Raw genomic sequence first — 15,322 nt, forward strand, 5'->3', positions numbered from 1 at the left:
AAAAAAAAAAAAAAAAAAAAAAAAACCAAACCCCCAAGTTGCTGATTTATTTTAATTAGGGGAACAAGTAGGGATCTGAATGCCAGACTTCCTTTTGTAACTTTATTAAGACAGTTTACAATCTCTCCTGGTTCTTATCAAAATAGAGAAATGCTCCTGATTTTTTTTTTATTGTAAAAACGAGGCAATGCTCATCCTTCTGTGTCATTATCACTGGAGTTCTTCCCCCCCAGCTCCTCAACTATTACATCTTTCCTTCTAGCTCTTAAATCACAGGGACTGACAGACCGCATCGGTGGCTGTGGCTATGAGAAACAAGACTGAGGGAGTGGGACTGCCCCCAACCTTCTGGTTGTTTACTGAGCAGAGTGCATCCAGGTGTCTGGGTATCAAGGTTGTGATGTCTTAACATCAGGGTTGTGATGGCAGGGTCGTGTAGTAAGCCCTGTTCTGATGCAAGAGATCAGATAAGCTTCAAGGTGGCCTTTGGCCCAGACAGATGCTCGCAGATAGATGGTATAGTGAAAAAAGAGGCTGGGGCTGTTCTAGAAGGGATGGTTGGGTTCTAGAAGGGTGGCAATGGGAGATGTATTCAAGCAGTAAAGGGCACAAGACAGTTTCTGTTCTCCCCAGAGAACCTGAGAGAACCTGAAGCTTCCCATTTTGCACCCTAGCTGCAAGGGAGTCATATAGATCACCCTTCAGCATGGTAAAATCCTAGGAGGCCACCTGAGGCACTGAAGGTTTCTTTGGGGGAGGGTGCTGGTTACACACACACACCTCTAACATGGCTTGTGTCCAGTTCTGACTCAGAAGGAATACAAGAGTTTGGCACCAGCCACAGGTGTGCACCGCTTTTCTCAGGCATGAAGCGACTGGTGCCCTCGTGAACTTTCAGCAGCTATAATTAGCTACAGAAGAGTTGCACAGGACTGGGTCCATTAACTTCCTGTCAAGAATGAGCTCATGAGGCCTTTCCCCCTCCGCCCCCCCCCCCGAGGATTTGTAGACATTTTATGGCTGCTTTGGGAGGGGCTTATGAGGCCCCCAGCCTGTAAGGGTTATGTATTGCATTTTCTTCTGTGGCATAACTGTAAATGTCTCTTGCTCTTCTAATTAGCTCTATTTAAATTTGTTGGCTTACCAACCTATAGTCCCTAGAGATTGTGCTCATGTGATGGGACCCAGAGCATAAGCTTCCTAACTGTGTATGGGAGCAACATAGCATGATGCACTCACTCTAGATGCAGCATTGAATGCCAGGGCCTAAACCTATTCACCTTGGAGCCCAGGACCTCACCACTACTGTTTCCCCACCTTCCCACTCCCTTGCCCAGCTGGCCACCACTTCCTCCTCTCTGCTTCTAGGACTCTGGCATCAGCAGAGTCCACGTGTGACTGGACAGTGTGGTCTATATCTTCTGCTGTTTATTTTATTATTTTTATTATTTAGACTATTATTGTTTTCTTTTGAATAAGGCACTCCAGGTTCTTCCACACTGGAAGAGGCAGCAGGGTTTTCCTCTTTATTTAATGCATTTGCTAGGTTGCTAATTGCATTAGTTTTAGCCACTTTTTTATTTCCTGACTTGGTCTTGGTCTCCTGTCCCTCAATGAGATGACCTCTTGATGGGGCAGTTCAGGAAGTGGCTGGATGCCCCAGGCAAGAGACATGTGGACCTGAAGGCAGCAGAGGGTGCCAGGAAAGGCCCTGCCCTACTTCATGATTGGATCCTGATGTAAAAGAATGTGGCTTTGGAGTTTAGATCAGGCCATCCTGGATCAGTGTGCTGCAGGCCTGGCCTCAGTAACACAGTAACTAACTGTGAGGATAGTGTTCAGGCACCTGCTTTGGTACTGAGAAGCCTCCTATCAAATAATTTCTAGCCAGAAACTTGGTAATTGGACAATTTTATTTTCTTGTCTTTTCTTTTTCTTTTTTTCCTTTTCCTTTTCTTTTTTTTTTGTCAAAGTGACAGCAGACTTCAACGTAAACAGGTATGAACAGGGAGGTCATTGTCACCCAAGAGGGGAAGAGCTAGAGTGTAGCTTCAGGTACAGCTCCACTCAGGTACCTTTGGTGATGTCACAGAAAGTCCAGACTCTGCCTCTCCATATTACAGTGCCCAGCTCTGTGGGCAGACTCTGTTCTTGCATGTTCTTTCCTATCCCAGTCAGAAAGGCCGAGGGACCACTGGGCCTCACAGCCTATCGATTTCAAGCCAACAGAAGGGAAAGACCCCCTGCTCAGGATGCACTCACCCTCTCCGATTGGGCCTTTCTGTGTCTCCTATCACACATCACCACTAAGCCCTCGGTACAGCCATCCTGTGCTGTCTGTTACATATGACTGCCAAGCCTTCGATACAGTCAGCCTGTATGCTACCCATGATGATCCAGTCCAGAGCTGCAGTGAACCAGTCTGAGGGGACTAGGACATGGGTGGACCTCACACAGACTCCAGAGAGAGGAAAGCCCAGGGAAGGCAAAGAGCTAGCATGCTGTGCTGATGGCCTGTCTCCTTCCCCCATCCACTCCTGGGTCCTGGCCAGGTCACGAGGGTCCCACTGGACACTACTCTGTGATTGGGGACTATATCCTGTTGTCTGGGGACAAGCTGGAGCCTCCGTGTGTGAAGCCCTCCTTCCTGTTCCGATCCAGCAGCCCAAGATGCAGATTTGAGTCCGAGGTGAGTCCCACCTAGACGGCTCCTGCGTGTATCTGGGAGGATGTCTATGCCCCGCCCCTTCATCCTTCCATGCCCTCCTCCTTCATTTCCATTAATTTTCTACATCCATCCCTAGTGAACCGCCATGTAAGCCGTAGGTCTACAGGCCAAGGTCCTGGATATTATGGGGGGAATACATATGGTGGGAGGACACAGCACCCCATCAGTATCTGGACAACCAAGTCCTGGTGAGGCTTCTGCAGACAGCAGAACTGGCTGTGTGAAGTTGTGATTGGGCAGGGAGGGGCTGTGAAGCCAGGAGGGCTGGCCATTGGTGTCAATGTATGCCCAAGAAGCCAGATGTTTGGTTGAGGAGAGCTGGGAGGTGGCAGGGGTAGGGATAGGTGTAACCTTGGTCCTTTGAACAGCACTAATCTCTTTGTAAGCCACACAGCGTGGTACTGGAAGGCTCCCAGGAAGGAGCAGCATGGCTTGGTCGTCATCATGAAGGACCACTCTGCCTTCCACACACAGAAGGGATGGGAGGGGAACTTTCCCTAGGATACTGGGACTCAGTCTCCCTCTTATCTGAGACTGAGTCAAGTGTCCTTATCTCAGAGGCACGTGGCCTCTGAGGGAAGGCTACATGCTCCTGGGATTATTGCAGTAGAGGGATTGGTGGCCATCTCCTTAAGATCTGCAGACCCTGAGACTGCAGGGTGGAAGAGGGGAATGAGAGGTGTTTAGGTGGAGGCTCTACTTCAGCTCCACCTCCCTGAGAAAGCCCACCAAGCTCAAGACCACACATGCAGGATTTTTTTTTTTTTTTTTTTTTTTTTTAGTTTTTCGAGACAGGGTTTCTCTGTAGCTTTGGAGCCTGTCCTGGAACTAGCTCTTGTAGACCAGGCTGGCCTCGAACTCCCAGAGATCCGCCTGCCTCTGCCTCCCAAGTGCTGGGATTAAAGGCGTGCGCCACCACCGCCCGGCACGTGCAGGATATTTTAAAAATTGATTTTTATCAATCTCTGCATTTTTCTCTACTCCCCTCCCTGCCTCTCTTCTCCCCTTCAACTCTCTCCCAAGGTCCCCATGCTCCCAATTTACTAAGGAGATCTTGTCTTTTTCTACTTCCCATGTAGATTAGCTCTCTCTTGAATTTTGCAGGCAAATGGATGGAGCTAGAAAACATCATTTTGAGTAGGGTAACCCAGACCCAGAAAGACAATTATCACATGTACTCACTCATAAGTGGTTTTTAAACATAAAGCAAAGAAAACCAGCCCACAAATCACAATCCCAGGGAACCTACACACCTACAGGATATTTGAGACCTGGCTCATAGCCCTGACACGTGATTTCGCTCCTATTTTCTTACCCTGGAAAGAATCAACCAGGAATTGCTTTGTTCAGATTAAATCCAGTCTCATTAATTTGGCCGGATTTGGCTTATTGCCTCAGTGGAGAATCCCACAGCTGGGGATTTTCAAAACACGTATCCAGAGGATCCCTACTTTTTCCTTTCTTGTAGATCTCCATAGTTTATTGAATGCCCCTAGAGATGACAAATGGGGTCCTTCCTAGCAAGAGCCCTCTGAAAGCAGAAGGTGTGATCACCTCTGTCTTCCACAAGCTACTTGGTATGACATTCTGGTGTCTTAGGCTACAGCATTGGGCGGGGGGCACCCAAGTCTCTGCTGATGTTCAGGCTAGGATTCCAGCAAAGGTGATAACCATGACGTGAGAGTTTCACAGACTGGGCTACTTTCCCAGCAAAGCCCAGTGGGGCTGCAGGCAGATTTCCTGAGTGTCACCAGAGAAGGTGTTGTATCACTGTGTGTGTGTGTGTGTGTGTGTGTGTGTGTGTGTGTGTGTGACATGTAGCCTTTAGTATCACCAACTGTAAACCACAATCACTCCTCACAGATGGACAATGACCGAAACTCTAACAACTCCAAGCAAAGCAGCTCGGGGAAGGTGCACCTGTGTGTCGCCCGCTACAGGTAGGGATGTGACACCACACCTCCACCCCAAGTGCTGGGGCAGAAGAAGCAGGTGAGAGGCAGGGAAGGCACAGGTTGAGACCACACTTTATTCTCCGGGGCTGCCGTGATTCAGTGTCTCAAGCTGAGCTCCCAGGAGCTTGCTCCCTTGCAGCTCCAGAGGTTAGCAGCTGAATTAAGGTACCCTGTAGCCACGGCCCAGGCAGACTATGACCGAGGGTCTTGAATCCTTCTCATGTTCTGATGACCCCAGGGCTCTTGGTTTGTTGCTGTATCTCTCTAGGCTCGGTCTCCCCTTTCCCATGGCCTCCTACGTGTGTTCCCGTATCTCAGGCATTAATGTCCACCCTGGCCAGTGTGGTATCTTCTCACCTGGGTGACACGTGTAGGAACTTCTTGGCAAATGAGGCCACATTCATAGAGGTCAGAGGCTGAGACTTGTGGCAGATCTTTATGGGGGACACAACAAGTGTCAAACAGAATGTCACAGGGGAGACCGTGCCCAGAGCCTCCTCCACTGATGCCTCCGATTCCCCCCTCTACTCTCTTGCCAAAATCCCAGGCATCATATCTTAGAAGTCTTCAGTAGAGCAGACCAGTGATCAAGCAAATGCAGTTTTTAGAATGTCTTTCCTTGTGCAAATGTTCAAAGATACGTTATAAGGACATTAGCCAGGACATTGAATGCATTGTTAGTCAGGAGGAAGAAGCAGTATCTACATCTGACATTAGAAAAATAGTTTCGTAAAGTTTGGTGACTTCAACAGTGGGCTACTATACCTAAACTAAAAAGGCAATGGCAGACTTGGTAGGGTAGAAATATGGAATCCTACATAGTATGATGGAAAAAACATGGTAAGTAGTATGTGCAATGCTGTTCTACCTCAGTTAGCTAATCTTTGTTTAAAGGCAACATAATTGGATTGGAGAGATGGCTGCTCAGCTGTCAAGAGCACTGAATGCCCTTGCAGCAGATACAGGTTCAGTTCCAAGTAACCACATAAGGCAGCTGTAACTCTAGTTGAAAGGGATCCAGTGCCTTCTTCTGGCTCCCACAGATACTGAACACACATGTGCACATATACACACCCAGACACATACACATAAAGAAATAAATAACAAAAAAACAAAAGCAACAGCCTTTGCTCTGTTCATAGTAGCTCACTAATTTGGAAATGCGTAGTTCAGGTGAAAGAGACACATGTCTGGACAAGATGTCCTCAGATTCAAAGAGCTCTCCGTGGCTTCAGAATCAACTTTAACCATTGGTGTGAGCCAGCCAAAGGAGGCTGAAGAGGAGACATAGGATCTCACTAAGTGAGCTGTGGCGCCATTTGACATATAACAGGTGTAAGGAGCCATATACTGGCAGACCATGGTCAGGGCCACTAACATGCAAACTGCTTCTTCCCGCAGCTACAACCCCTTTGATGGGCCCAATGAGAACCCGGAAGCCGAGCTGCCTCTCACGGCGGGAAAGTACCTCTACGTCTATGGAGACATGGATGAGGATGGATTCTATGAAGGTCTGTGGATGTGCTGCAGTGGGTGGGCACTGGCTTGTTCCAGGCAGAAAACCAGCCTGCCCGGACCCTGGGAGATGCGCCAGGTTCCCTCATGCTCCTGGCTGCTAGCTCTCTGTTTTGTCGCTCCCTATCCCCAGAGGTCCCAGTCTCCCTCTGTGAAGATTGCCAGGACAGTGAAGCTGGCTTTCTGAGCGTTAATGCAGTAGCTGGCTGGCACTTGGGAGCCCTGAGTGTTCATCTTGGCCGAGCTCCTGGGCAGCTGCGGGCTGACACTGACGCTGATAGATGCTTTGCTGTCACCTCTCATTATCCATGGGGAACAGGTCGACACTCAACCTCAAGGATGCTTGAGGCCCTTTTAAAATCGTGAGGTGTTTGCACATAGCCTGGGTACCTCCTGCGCACTGGGACTCCTTCCTAGATGGCTTCCAACACACACAATGAAAATACCTACCAACAACAATCCAACTGTAGACTCTGTACATGTTCTATACAGATAAACTTTTTTTTATTTTTAATTTTACATACTAACCACAGTTTCCCCTCCCTCATCTCCTCCAGTTCCCTCCACACACCTCCTTTCTACCCCCCACCATCCACTCCTCAGAAAGCGTAAGGCCTTGCATGGGAGTCAACAATGCCTGGCATACCAAGTTGAGGCAGGACCAGCTTCTCTCTCTTGCATCAGGTTGAGCAAGGCAACCCACCATAGGGAATAGGTTCCAAAAATCTGGCTTATGTACCAGAGACAGATTCTGGTCTCACTGCTAGGGGCCCCACAAACAGACCAAACTACACACTGTCACCCATATGCAGAGGGCCTAGGTCGGTCCCAGCAGGCTCTCTGGCTGTAGGTCCAGAGTCCATGAGCTCCCATGAGCTCAGGTCAGCTGTCTCTGTGGGTTTCCCCATCATGTCGTTTACGCATTCTGAAGACAGAAGGTTGGTGAATACTAAGGGCCACTGTGTTCCCCAAAGTGCCCATCTGTGTCCTTGATGGTGCAACTATCACATGACCTCACGGAGTGTGATTTTCCCATTCTCAGAGGCCTCGAGACTCTTGTTAACTCAGGGGCCCAGCCTCATACCCTGACACCCCCTTCCTATCCTACTCACCTCTAGAATCTGCAGAAAGGACCTGGACTCTGTCTACCCAGAAGGCCTCAGTTTCATTGCCTTTTAGCCTGACAATGGTGCTACTGCCCACAATCAGCTTTCTGGTTTTATTTTATTCTTATTTTATGTGTATGGATGTTTGGCCTGTATGTATGTCTGTGCGCCACATGTGTGTGTAGTGTCTGCGGAGACCTGAAGAGGATATCAGATCTCCTGAAACTAGTGTTGCAGGTGGTTTTGGGTCATGGTGTGGGTGCTAGGAATCGAACCCAGGTCCTCTGCATGAGCAGCTCATGCTCTTCAGCATCGAGCCACCTCTCCAGACCCTGCTTTCTGATTCTAGATGAGAGTTATCTATCCCCTGGCCCTTCTGCTCTGTGGGAAAGCCTGGTCTTGTCCTAGTCTTCTGAAAAAAAAGGGACCTTTGTTGAGCTAGTCTTCTCTTGCGTGAGCTTGTGTTGCTTCTCAGAGTATATGGGAACTCCGGGACTCACTTTCTGGATGCCCACTTATAGGAGGTTGCATTGCTGCTGTGACATTATAAGCTGAGGCCAAGTCAGTGTACAACCCTCCCCCTGGCTGTGAAGCCCAGTAGATCTCACCTTAGGGTCAACAGCATGCCCAGTGCGACTGCCAGATGACCTGGTTGAAGTCCTTGAAACTTTCCCATCATGCATTGTGCCCACAAAAGGTTCCAAGGGCCTCACTTAAAGGGGTTCCAAACTCAGGCTTTGATGGTATGTGTGACAGTGGGACTTGCTTCTGTTCTCTGTGGCTCAATCTTTTCTGTTGCAGAACAGCGATAGCTCTCACTTTTCTCTATGTCTGGAAGATGGATTGACTGCTAGGAAGTGCTTGTAATGTAGCCTTGTACATGACTATAGCTCAGTAAATGTTAGATACTGTCATCATCATCCCCATAATCACCACCATCATAAATACCCTTATCACCTCCATCTCCAGTACCACCACCATCATGGTCCCCATCAACATCACCACTATCCTAATCACCATTGTCATCATGACCATTATTATCATCGCCATCATCATTACTACCAGTATCATTCTCATCATTGCCAGCACCACCATTATCATCGTCAGCAATATTACCATATCACCATCACTACCGTATTATCAGTACTACCACCACCACCATCATCCTCACCACCACCAACACTATGATCTCCATCATTATTATTACCAATGTCATTACCATCATTACTTCCATGTACCGGACTGTCTTTGGTGTCAAGGATTGACTGCCTCAAGACTATACCCTAAGTAGAGGTTGGGAACAGAATACAAACCCTAATTAGGTGGCTGACTTGCCCTCTACAAGCATGTCACAGGTCCTCTAAGGCAGGAGGATCTGGGTAGGGGAACATCCAGTGGTCATGGTGCCCCAGTCTCCTGGGCCAACCTGGCCTCTCTTTGAAGGTATGCTATGATAAATGGTGTGTGTGTGTGTGTGTGTGTGTGTGTGTGTGTGTGTGCTGGAGTCCTTAGCTCTTCTACATAGTCTCCTTTGACTGCTAGCATCCATGTGAGCCCCATTTATCCAAGAGCGTACACACACACACACACACACACACACACACACGCACACACAGAATTCAACTGAATTCCAGAATAAAAAAGGCCACCTTCCACAAAAAGTCACCTGTATAGCATTTGCTTATGCCATACAAATTAATGACAACCCTAATTGTTGTAAGAAGGTCCCTTGTTCATCTTCCAACTGCCCAGACTCCCGAAATAATCACACAGAAACCATATTATTTAAATCATTGCTTGGCCCATTAGCTTAGCTTCTTATTTGCTAACTCTTACAGTTTACATCTTAGTTTAACCCCATCTCCATTAATCTGTGCATCACCACGAGGTCGTGGCCTACCAGTAAAGTTTCAGCACGTCTGTATCTGGCAGTGGCTCCATGCTTTCTTTTTCCCAGCATTCAGTTTAGTTTTCCTTACCTAGCTCTGTTCTACACTATGAGGCCAAGCCAGTTTCTTTATTAACCAATGGTATTCACAGCATACAGAGGGGAAATCCCACATCACCTGCTTATCTCTGACACTTTGACAACCAATTCCGTGTTTTTAATCTCACATCAGGTGGATAACAGGTGCTCTGGTGATTTACCCAGCAGGAAGCTGGGTAAATAGATCCCTATTCACATGATAGATCATATGATCAAAAACGATAGGTATTTGTTCATCTCCCAAAGCCATGGATTTGACATGTTTGTTTATCCTGATATTTACTGAGCACCAACTGTGTGCTGGGGTTTTCCCAGTGCTGAACATTCAGTCAACATGAGCTTTTAATCCCTATTGAACAGCTTCCCTGCTACCAGCGTGTGCTTGGTGTGAACACGCAGATTCTCATAGCTCTGGCTGAGGAAATCAAACTTGGTGATGGATGGGGTTATTGCAGACAGAGGGTATGGAGGGGATAAGCATGTGACTGCCTGAGATGCTTTGCTGTGTGCCAGTGCTGTGGGGCCCAGGGTCCTGGGGGATGGTGAGTGATATCTGTTCTTATATCCAACAGGGGAGCTACTGGATGGGCAGAGGGGCTTGGTGCCCTCCAACTTTGTGGATTTTATCCAGGACAATGAGTCACGGCTGGCTGGTACTCTGGGGAGTGAGCAGGACCAGAACTTTCTCAACCATTCTGGCATCAGCCTTGAGCGTGAGAGTATCCTTCACCTTCACTCCCCAACTCAAGTGGACTCGGGCGTCACCGACAACGGTGGGGGGACTCTGGACATGAGCATCGATGACATCGGAGAAGACATTGTGCCTTACCCTAGGAAAATCACCCTTATCAAACAGCTTGCCAAAAGTGTCATCGTGGGCTGGGAGCCCCCCGCTGTACCACCCGGCTGGGGCACTGTGAGCAGTTATAATGTGCTGGTAGACAAGGAGACACGCATGAGCCTTGCTCTGGGTAGGAGAACCAAGGCATTGATCGAAAAACTTAACACAGCCACTTGCACCTACCGCATCTCCGTGCAGTGCGTCACGAGCCGGGGCAACTCGGACGAGCTACAGTGCACGCTGCTGGTGGGCAAGGATGTAGTCGTAGCTCCATCCCAGCTACGTGTGGACAACATCACACAGATCTCTGCTCAGCTCTCCTGGCTGCCTACCAACAGCAACTACAGCCACGTCATCTTCCTCAACGAGGAGGAACTGGACATTGTGAAGGCCACCAGGTACAAGTACCAGTTCTTCAACCTCAGGCCTAATATGGCTTACAAGGTGAAGGTCTTGGCCCAGCCCCACCAGATGCCCTGGCAGCTGCCCCTGGAGCAGAGGGAGAAAAAGGAGGCCTGTGTGGAGTTCTCCACACTGCCTGCAGGTGAGCCATATCCTCAGGGGGGTTCTATAATGAAAGGATGCCAGCACACACCCTGCACGGATAGGGAAAGGCAAGAGGAGGTGACCATAGGAGTCTTGAAAACCTTCAGATCCCCATGGGAAGTTTAGAGCATGGGTACCTGCTCATGGGTTTAGAGTTGGCTCTTGGATAGTATCTGGGGATGTGTCCTTAGCATCTGGGGATGTGTCCTTAGCATCTGGGGATGTGTCCTTTGCATCTGAGGATGTGCCCTTAGCACTTGATCTGCCAGGGGCTGTCCTGTAATAGACACAAGGGCAACGGGGCCACCTCTGGGACTGGAAAGTCACACCCCACCCCTCATACCTCCTCTAATAACAAAAGGGGGATCATGAGTTGAAGAGCCCATGCTTTTACTGCTGTCCTTCTCTCTTGGTTTCGGTTATAAATAAATACTGATGAACGGTACAAAAGATGAAGTAGTCTATTGAAGCCACTACAGGGCAAACCTGACTTCCTCTGCCTTCTTGGCTGTAACTTGGAGATAGTGTGCTCCCTCTCGTCCTCTCCAATACTCTTGGGGACAGGGCACATCAGGCATCTGGAGGTCTCCTGGTATAGACAGGACCCTGTGCCCTTACGTTAGTGAGTTGTCACTTCAGTGTCCCGGAGTGTTTGTGATATTGGTGGCTGCTATGTGCATCCTAGTAGGTGTCTAAGGCTGAGGCAGCCCACACAAGTGCAGGGCACACACTCGCATATATACACTCGAAGGTGTTTGTATGTCAGAGAGAAGAATAAAAGCCTGGATGATGTCTGTCAACCCAGTGTGACCATCCTCAGGAAGAAGATGAGAAAGAAACCAAAGTACATCATAAAAACTTGGTCACACCCATGTATAGGTCACTGGGTAAGGGAAGATGTAAAGAAGTGACCATTCACCCTGTCACTGTGGGACTATTTATGCAGCCTGCCTAGGACGGATGTTCTGGAATTGAGGGTGAAATGAGTTCCAAGCAAAGGGAGAACTTGGTGAGAGAAGGGTTTGTCCCTGCTAGTGTCTTCCCATGCAGTTACAATGGGTCCTTTAATTGCAACAGAGTTCTGATCTAGAAAAGCATTGCCACTGGCTCATGATTCCTGCTGGCCACCATTGCCTTGTTGCTGGCTTTTGACTCCGATGAAGAAAACTGTAGAACTGTTTATTGTTGGCCATTGGTCACAGGAACCCTAACTAGTTACACATAACTCTAGTTAGGCTTAACTTGACACAGTCTAGACTCATATGGAAGGAGGGCCTTGAGGAGATGCTTAGATCACATTGGTCTGTGGGCTTGTCTGTGGGAGATTGTCTTGGTTGTTAATGGGTATAAGATGGCCCAGCCCACTGCAGGAGGTACCATTCCCTAGGCATAGCTATAAGCTGTGTAAGAGAGCTAGTTGAATATGAGCCAGAGAGCCAGCCAGTAATCAGTGTTCCTCTGTGCTCTGTGACTTCTGCATCAAGTTCTTGCTTGAGTTCCTGCCATGAAGTCCCTCAGTGATGGGATGAGACCTAGAAGTATAAGCCAAATAAACCCGTTCCTTATCCAAGTTGGTCTTTTTCATCAGTGTTTATCACAACCACAGAAAGAAAGGTAGAACATTTTTCTTCATCGGAGTTTGACACTTCCTTTCTATCCCCAGTGTTCCCAGAATTTTTATCAAGATTGAATTAAATTTTCAGTCTTGATCATCTCTTCATTTGTCATGTTAAGATCATCCTTTATTCAGTTAATGTGGTGATGATGCTACTTTTGAATATTCAGTTATTTCATACTTTTTGGGTTCAATTTGGTGTTTGTGGGTGGGTGAGCCTTATTTTTAAGTGATTTATTTTATTTTCAGTTATGAGTATGTGTGTGTTTGTATGGGTATGTGAGCCACGTGTGTGCAGTTAGCCACGGAAGCTAGAACCTACCTGCTGTGGTGCTGGGACCTGAACTCAGGTCCTCTGGAAGAGCAGAGGGTGCTTTTAACTACTGAGCCACCTCTCCAGCCTCATTGGGGAGTTTTCCATCTATGTGCATGAAGGATACTCATGTACAGTCTTCTTGCAATGTCTTTTGGTTTGGGTACCAGGCCTCTGCTGGGTTCACACAGTGACTAGAGAATCCTGTCTCCCGTGGGTGCTTGTGCAGGTTTTTTTTTTATTTTGTGGCATCACCATTAGCTCTGTATAACATTTGATAGATGCAGTGAAAGCCACACAGACCAATGGTTTTCTTCGAAGAAATGTTGAAAGGTTCAGGTTTAAGGTAGTTAATAGACACAGGGTTATTTAGCTTTTGTGTCTTCTCATTTCTCAGTTTGGGTTAGCTACATCTTTTTCTTTAAGTTTATAATACAATTATGTTATCCCTCCCTTCTTTTCCTCCCTCCACACCATCCTATATATCTCTCCCAGCTCTTTTTTCAAATTCATAGCCTCTATTTTCCATTAGTTGCTTTTACATGTTATACATACAGAGAGACACATATAGGCATATATGTATGCCTACACACACCCATCCAAAATACAACCTGCTCAGTCTGTATGTTACTTGTATGGTACTGTATAACCAACTGGCATGCTCTTCCCTGGAGAAGACTATTTCTCCCACTTGTGGCATTCCTTGGTTACCTGTCGCTCTTTGTGTAGGGTTGAGGCCTCATGGGCCAAGTGTGGTATTTCAAGGAATTTCCCTATCGCGCTAGCTGACCTGGAACTTTCAGAGATCCACCTGCCTCTGCTTCTCTAGTGCTGGGATTAAAGGTGTGCGCAACCACGCTCAGCTAAGTTATCTTTTAACTGTCTTGAATCCCTGTTGGAAATTTATGCTGTCTGTCTTTAGTGATGAGAATTATACTGCATTTGTGACTTCACTGATGGATTCAAAGCTGAAGTTTTTGGCTTGGTTGAGTTCTATTTTTCGTGGCTTTATATCACTTTGTCCTCCTTTTTTATTGGGTTTTAGGCTTTACCTCGCTCTTCTGTTTTGGCTCATGCTTCTGAGGTAAAACTAAGATAGCTAATTGAAAATCGTTGTTTTCTAATACAAATATTTAGACATACAAACCCACAGCTCTCAGCATGTTCTTTTTCGCTATTGTTAAGTATATTCTGATTTTCCAGCTAGCATCTTCATAACTCTGGTTATGAATAGACTGCTTAGTGTCCAAATATTCGACAGTTAAGAAAACAAGCTACTATTACTAGTTTCCAATTTGCTTCAGGGTGGGGTACAGTTTCCTGTGTGAATCCAGAGGTGTTGAAGGCTGTATGGATTATGGATATTGTCTGCCCTGGTGAATATTCCTGGTGTAGTTCCAGCAGCCCTGGGGAACACTGACAACAGTCAAATGACTTAGCAGTGCTTCCTCGGGGCCCCGTGTTCTCACTGGGCTTTGCTCGTCTGACCCATCAGTTACAGACAATAATTGTTCCTCACTTTGGTTTTTGCTTTATGTATTTTGGGCTTTCTCTACCAGTTCCATATGTATTTGAAATGTGAGCTCTCCTCGATGACATGTTCTCATAAGCAATAATCCTCTCTGGCCCTGGTGGTCTTTAGGTCTGTTTTGTCCGATGTTCATGTGGTTGTTAGGTTTCATAAGCTAGAATCTACACATCCTATTTCCCAACATTTACTTCCAAATTCTCTGAGTCTTTATACTTTAAACCTGTCTTTTACAGGTAGCACGCAGTGGGATCTTTGAGTTGCCATAGTCTGATAGCCTCTGCTTTTTACCCAGAATGTGTGTTTTACATTTCATCATTGATAAGACTTAAGTCTCCATTTTTGCTCTCTGCACCCGTCCTGTCTGCTCTTTCTGTCGTTACTGACCTCTTCCTTCTTTCTTTTAACTATTTTTTTTTAAAAAAAACATATGCGTGTGTGTTCTGATCAAATCCACCTCAGCCACCCCACCCCACCCACCACAGTGCTTTCCAGACACAGGTTGACTATTTTTTAATACTTTATTTTCTTTCTACAATTGACTTTTTTGGGAAATAACACACAGTATTACTTTTTAGAGATGATTTTTATGTACATATACACAACATACTATAAATTGCCTTAAATGATGATATAATTCCTTTTGTCCCTTTGGATTTAGCTTTTATAGACTCTGCTTTTGCAATGGTATAATTGCCTGCTCTATACAGTCTGTAGAATAGTTACCATAGCTGCACCTTCAGTTTTGAATAAGTTTGTTATGTAGGCGGCAGATAGAAAGAAGCAGACACGTAGAAACGCATCACCAAACCGGACACTTAGGGCATCCAGCCGAGGTGACTGGAGTAGCTGGACTGAGGGAAGAACAAAGGTAAATTTGTCAAACCAAGAACTCGCAGGCATCCAACCAACAGAAATCAACAGGGGAAACTGAGGCAGCTGGCTAGATTTCTGGGTTGAGTTTTCTCTGTGTTTGAGCCCCGCCCAGCTTTTCTCTCTCTCTCTCTCTCTCTCTCTCTCTCTCTCTCTCTCTCTCTCTCTCTCTTTCTCTCTCTCTCTCTCTCCTCAGACAGTTTTATTGTGTAGGATAAACAGTAAGCTTTGCTGGAAATGGTTTATCTTCCACCTGTTCACACGGCGCAGTGCCTTTAATCCCTTAGCAATGAGCAGTTTTTCTCTCCCCCTATT

The 15,322-nt window shown here is 46.9% G+C and overlaps 1 protein-coding gene across 7 annotated transcripts in view; it reads left to right on the forward strand.

Annotated features, from left to right (window-relative positions):
* The window catches only part of Rimbp2 (RIMS binding protein 2), a 192,733-nt gene that overhangs the window by 145,840 nt on the left and 31,571 nt on the right, over positions 1-15,322 (forward strand). For all 7 annotated transcript variants that reach the window (XR_007592534.1, XM_050146317.1, XM_050146316.1 and 4 more), the window contains 4 exons: positions 2,553-2,689; positions 4,592-4,668; positions 6,085-6,194; positions 9,864-10,676. Coding sequence is in view for 6 of the 7 variants with exons in the window: in XM_050146317.1 (XP_050002274.1) it covers positions 2,553-2,689; positions 4,592-4,668; positions 6,085-6,194; positions 9,864-10,676 (1,137 nt within the window). In the remaining variant the exon portion in view is untranslated. The remainder of the gene's footprint in view (positions 1-2,552; positions 2,690-4,591; positions 4,669-6,084; positions 6,195-9,863; positions 10,677-15,322) is intronic.

This window comes from Alexandromys fortis, unplaced genomic scaffold, assembly GCF_014885135.2.
Source record: "Alexandromys fortis isolate MF-2015 unplaced genomic scaffold, M_Fortis_MF-2015_v1.1 scaffold_56, whole genome shotgun sequence".
Taxonomy (NCBI): domain Eukaryota; kingdom Metazoa; phylum Chordata; class Mammalia; order Rodentia; family Cricetidae; genus Alexandromys; species Alexandromys fortis.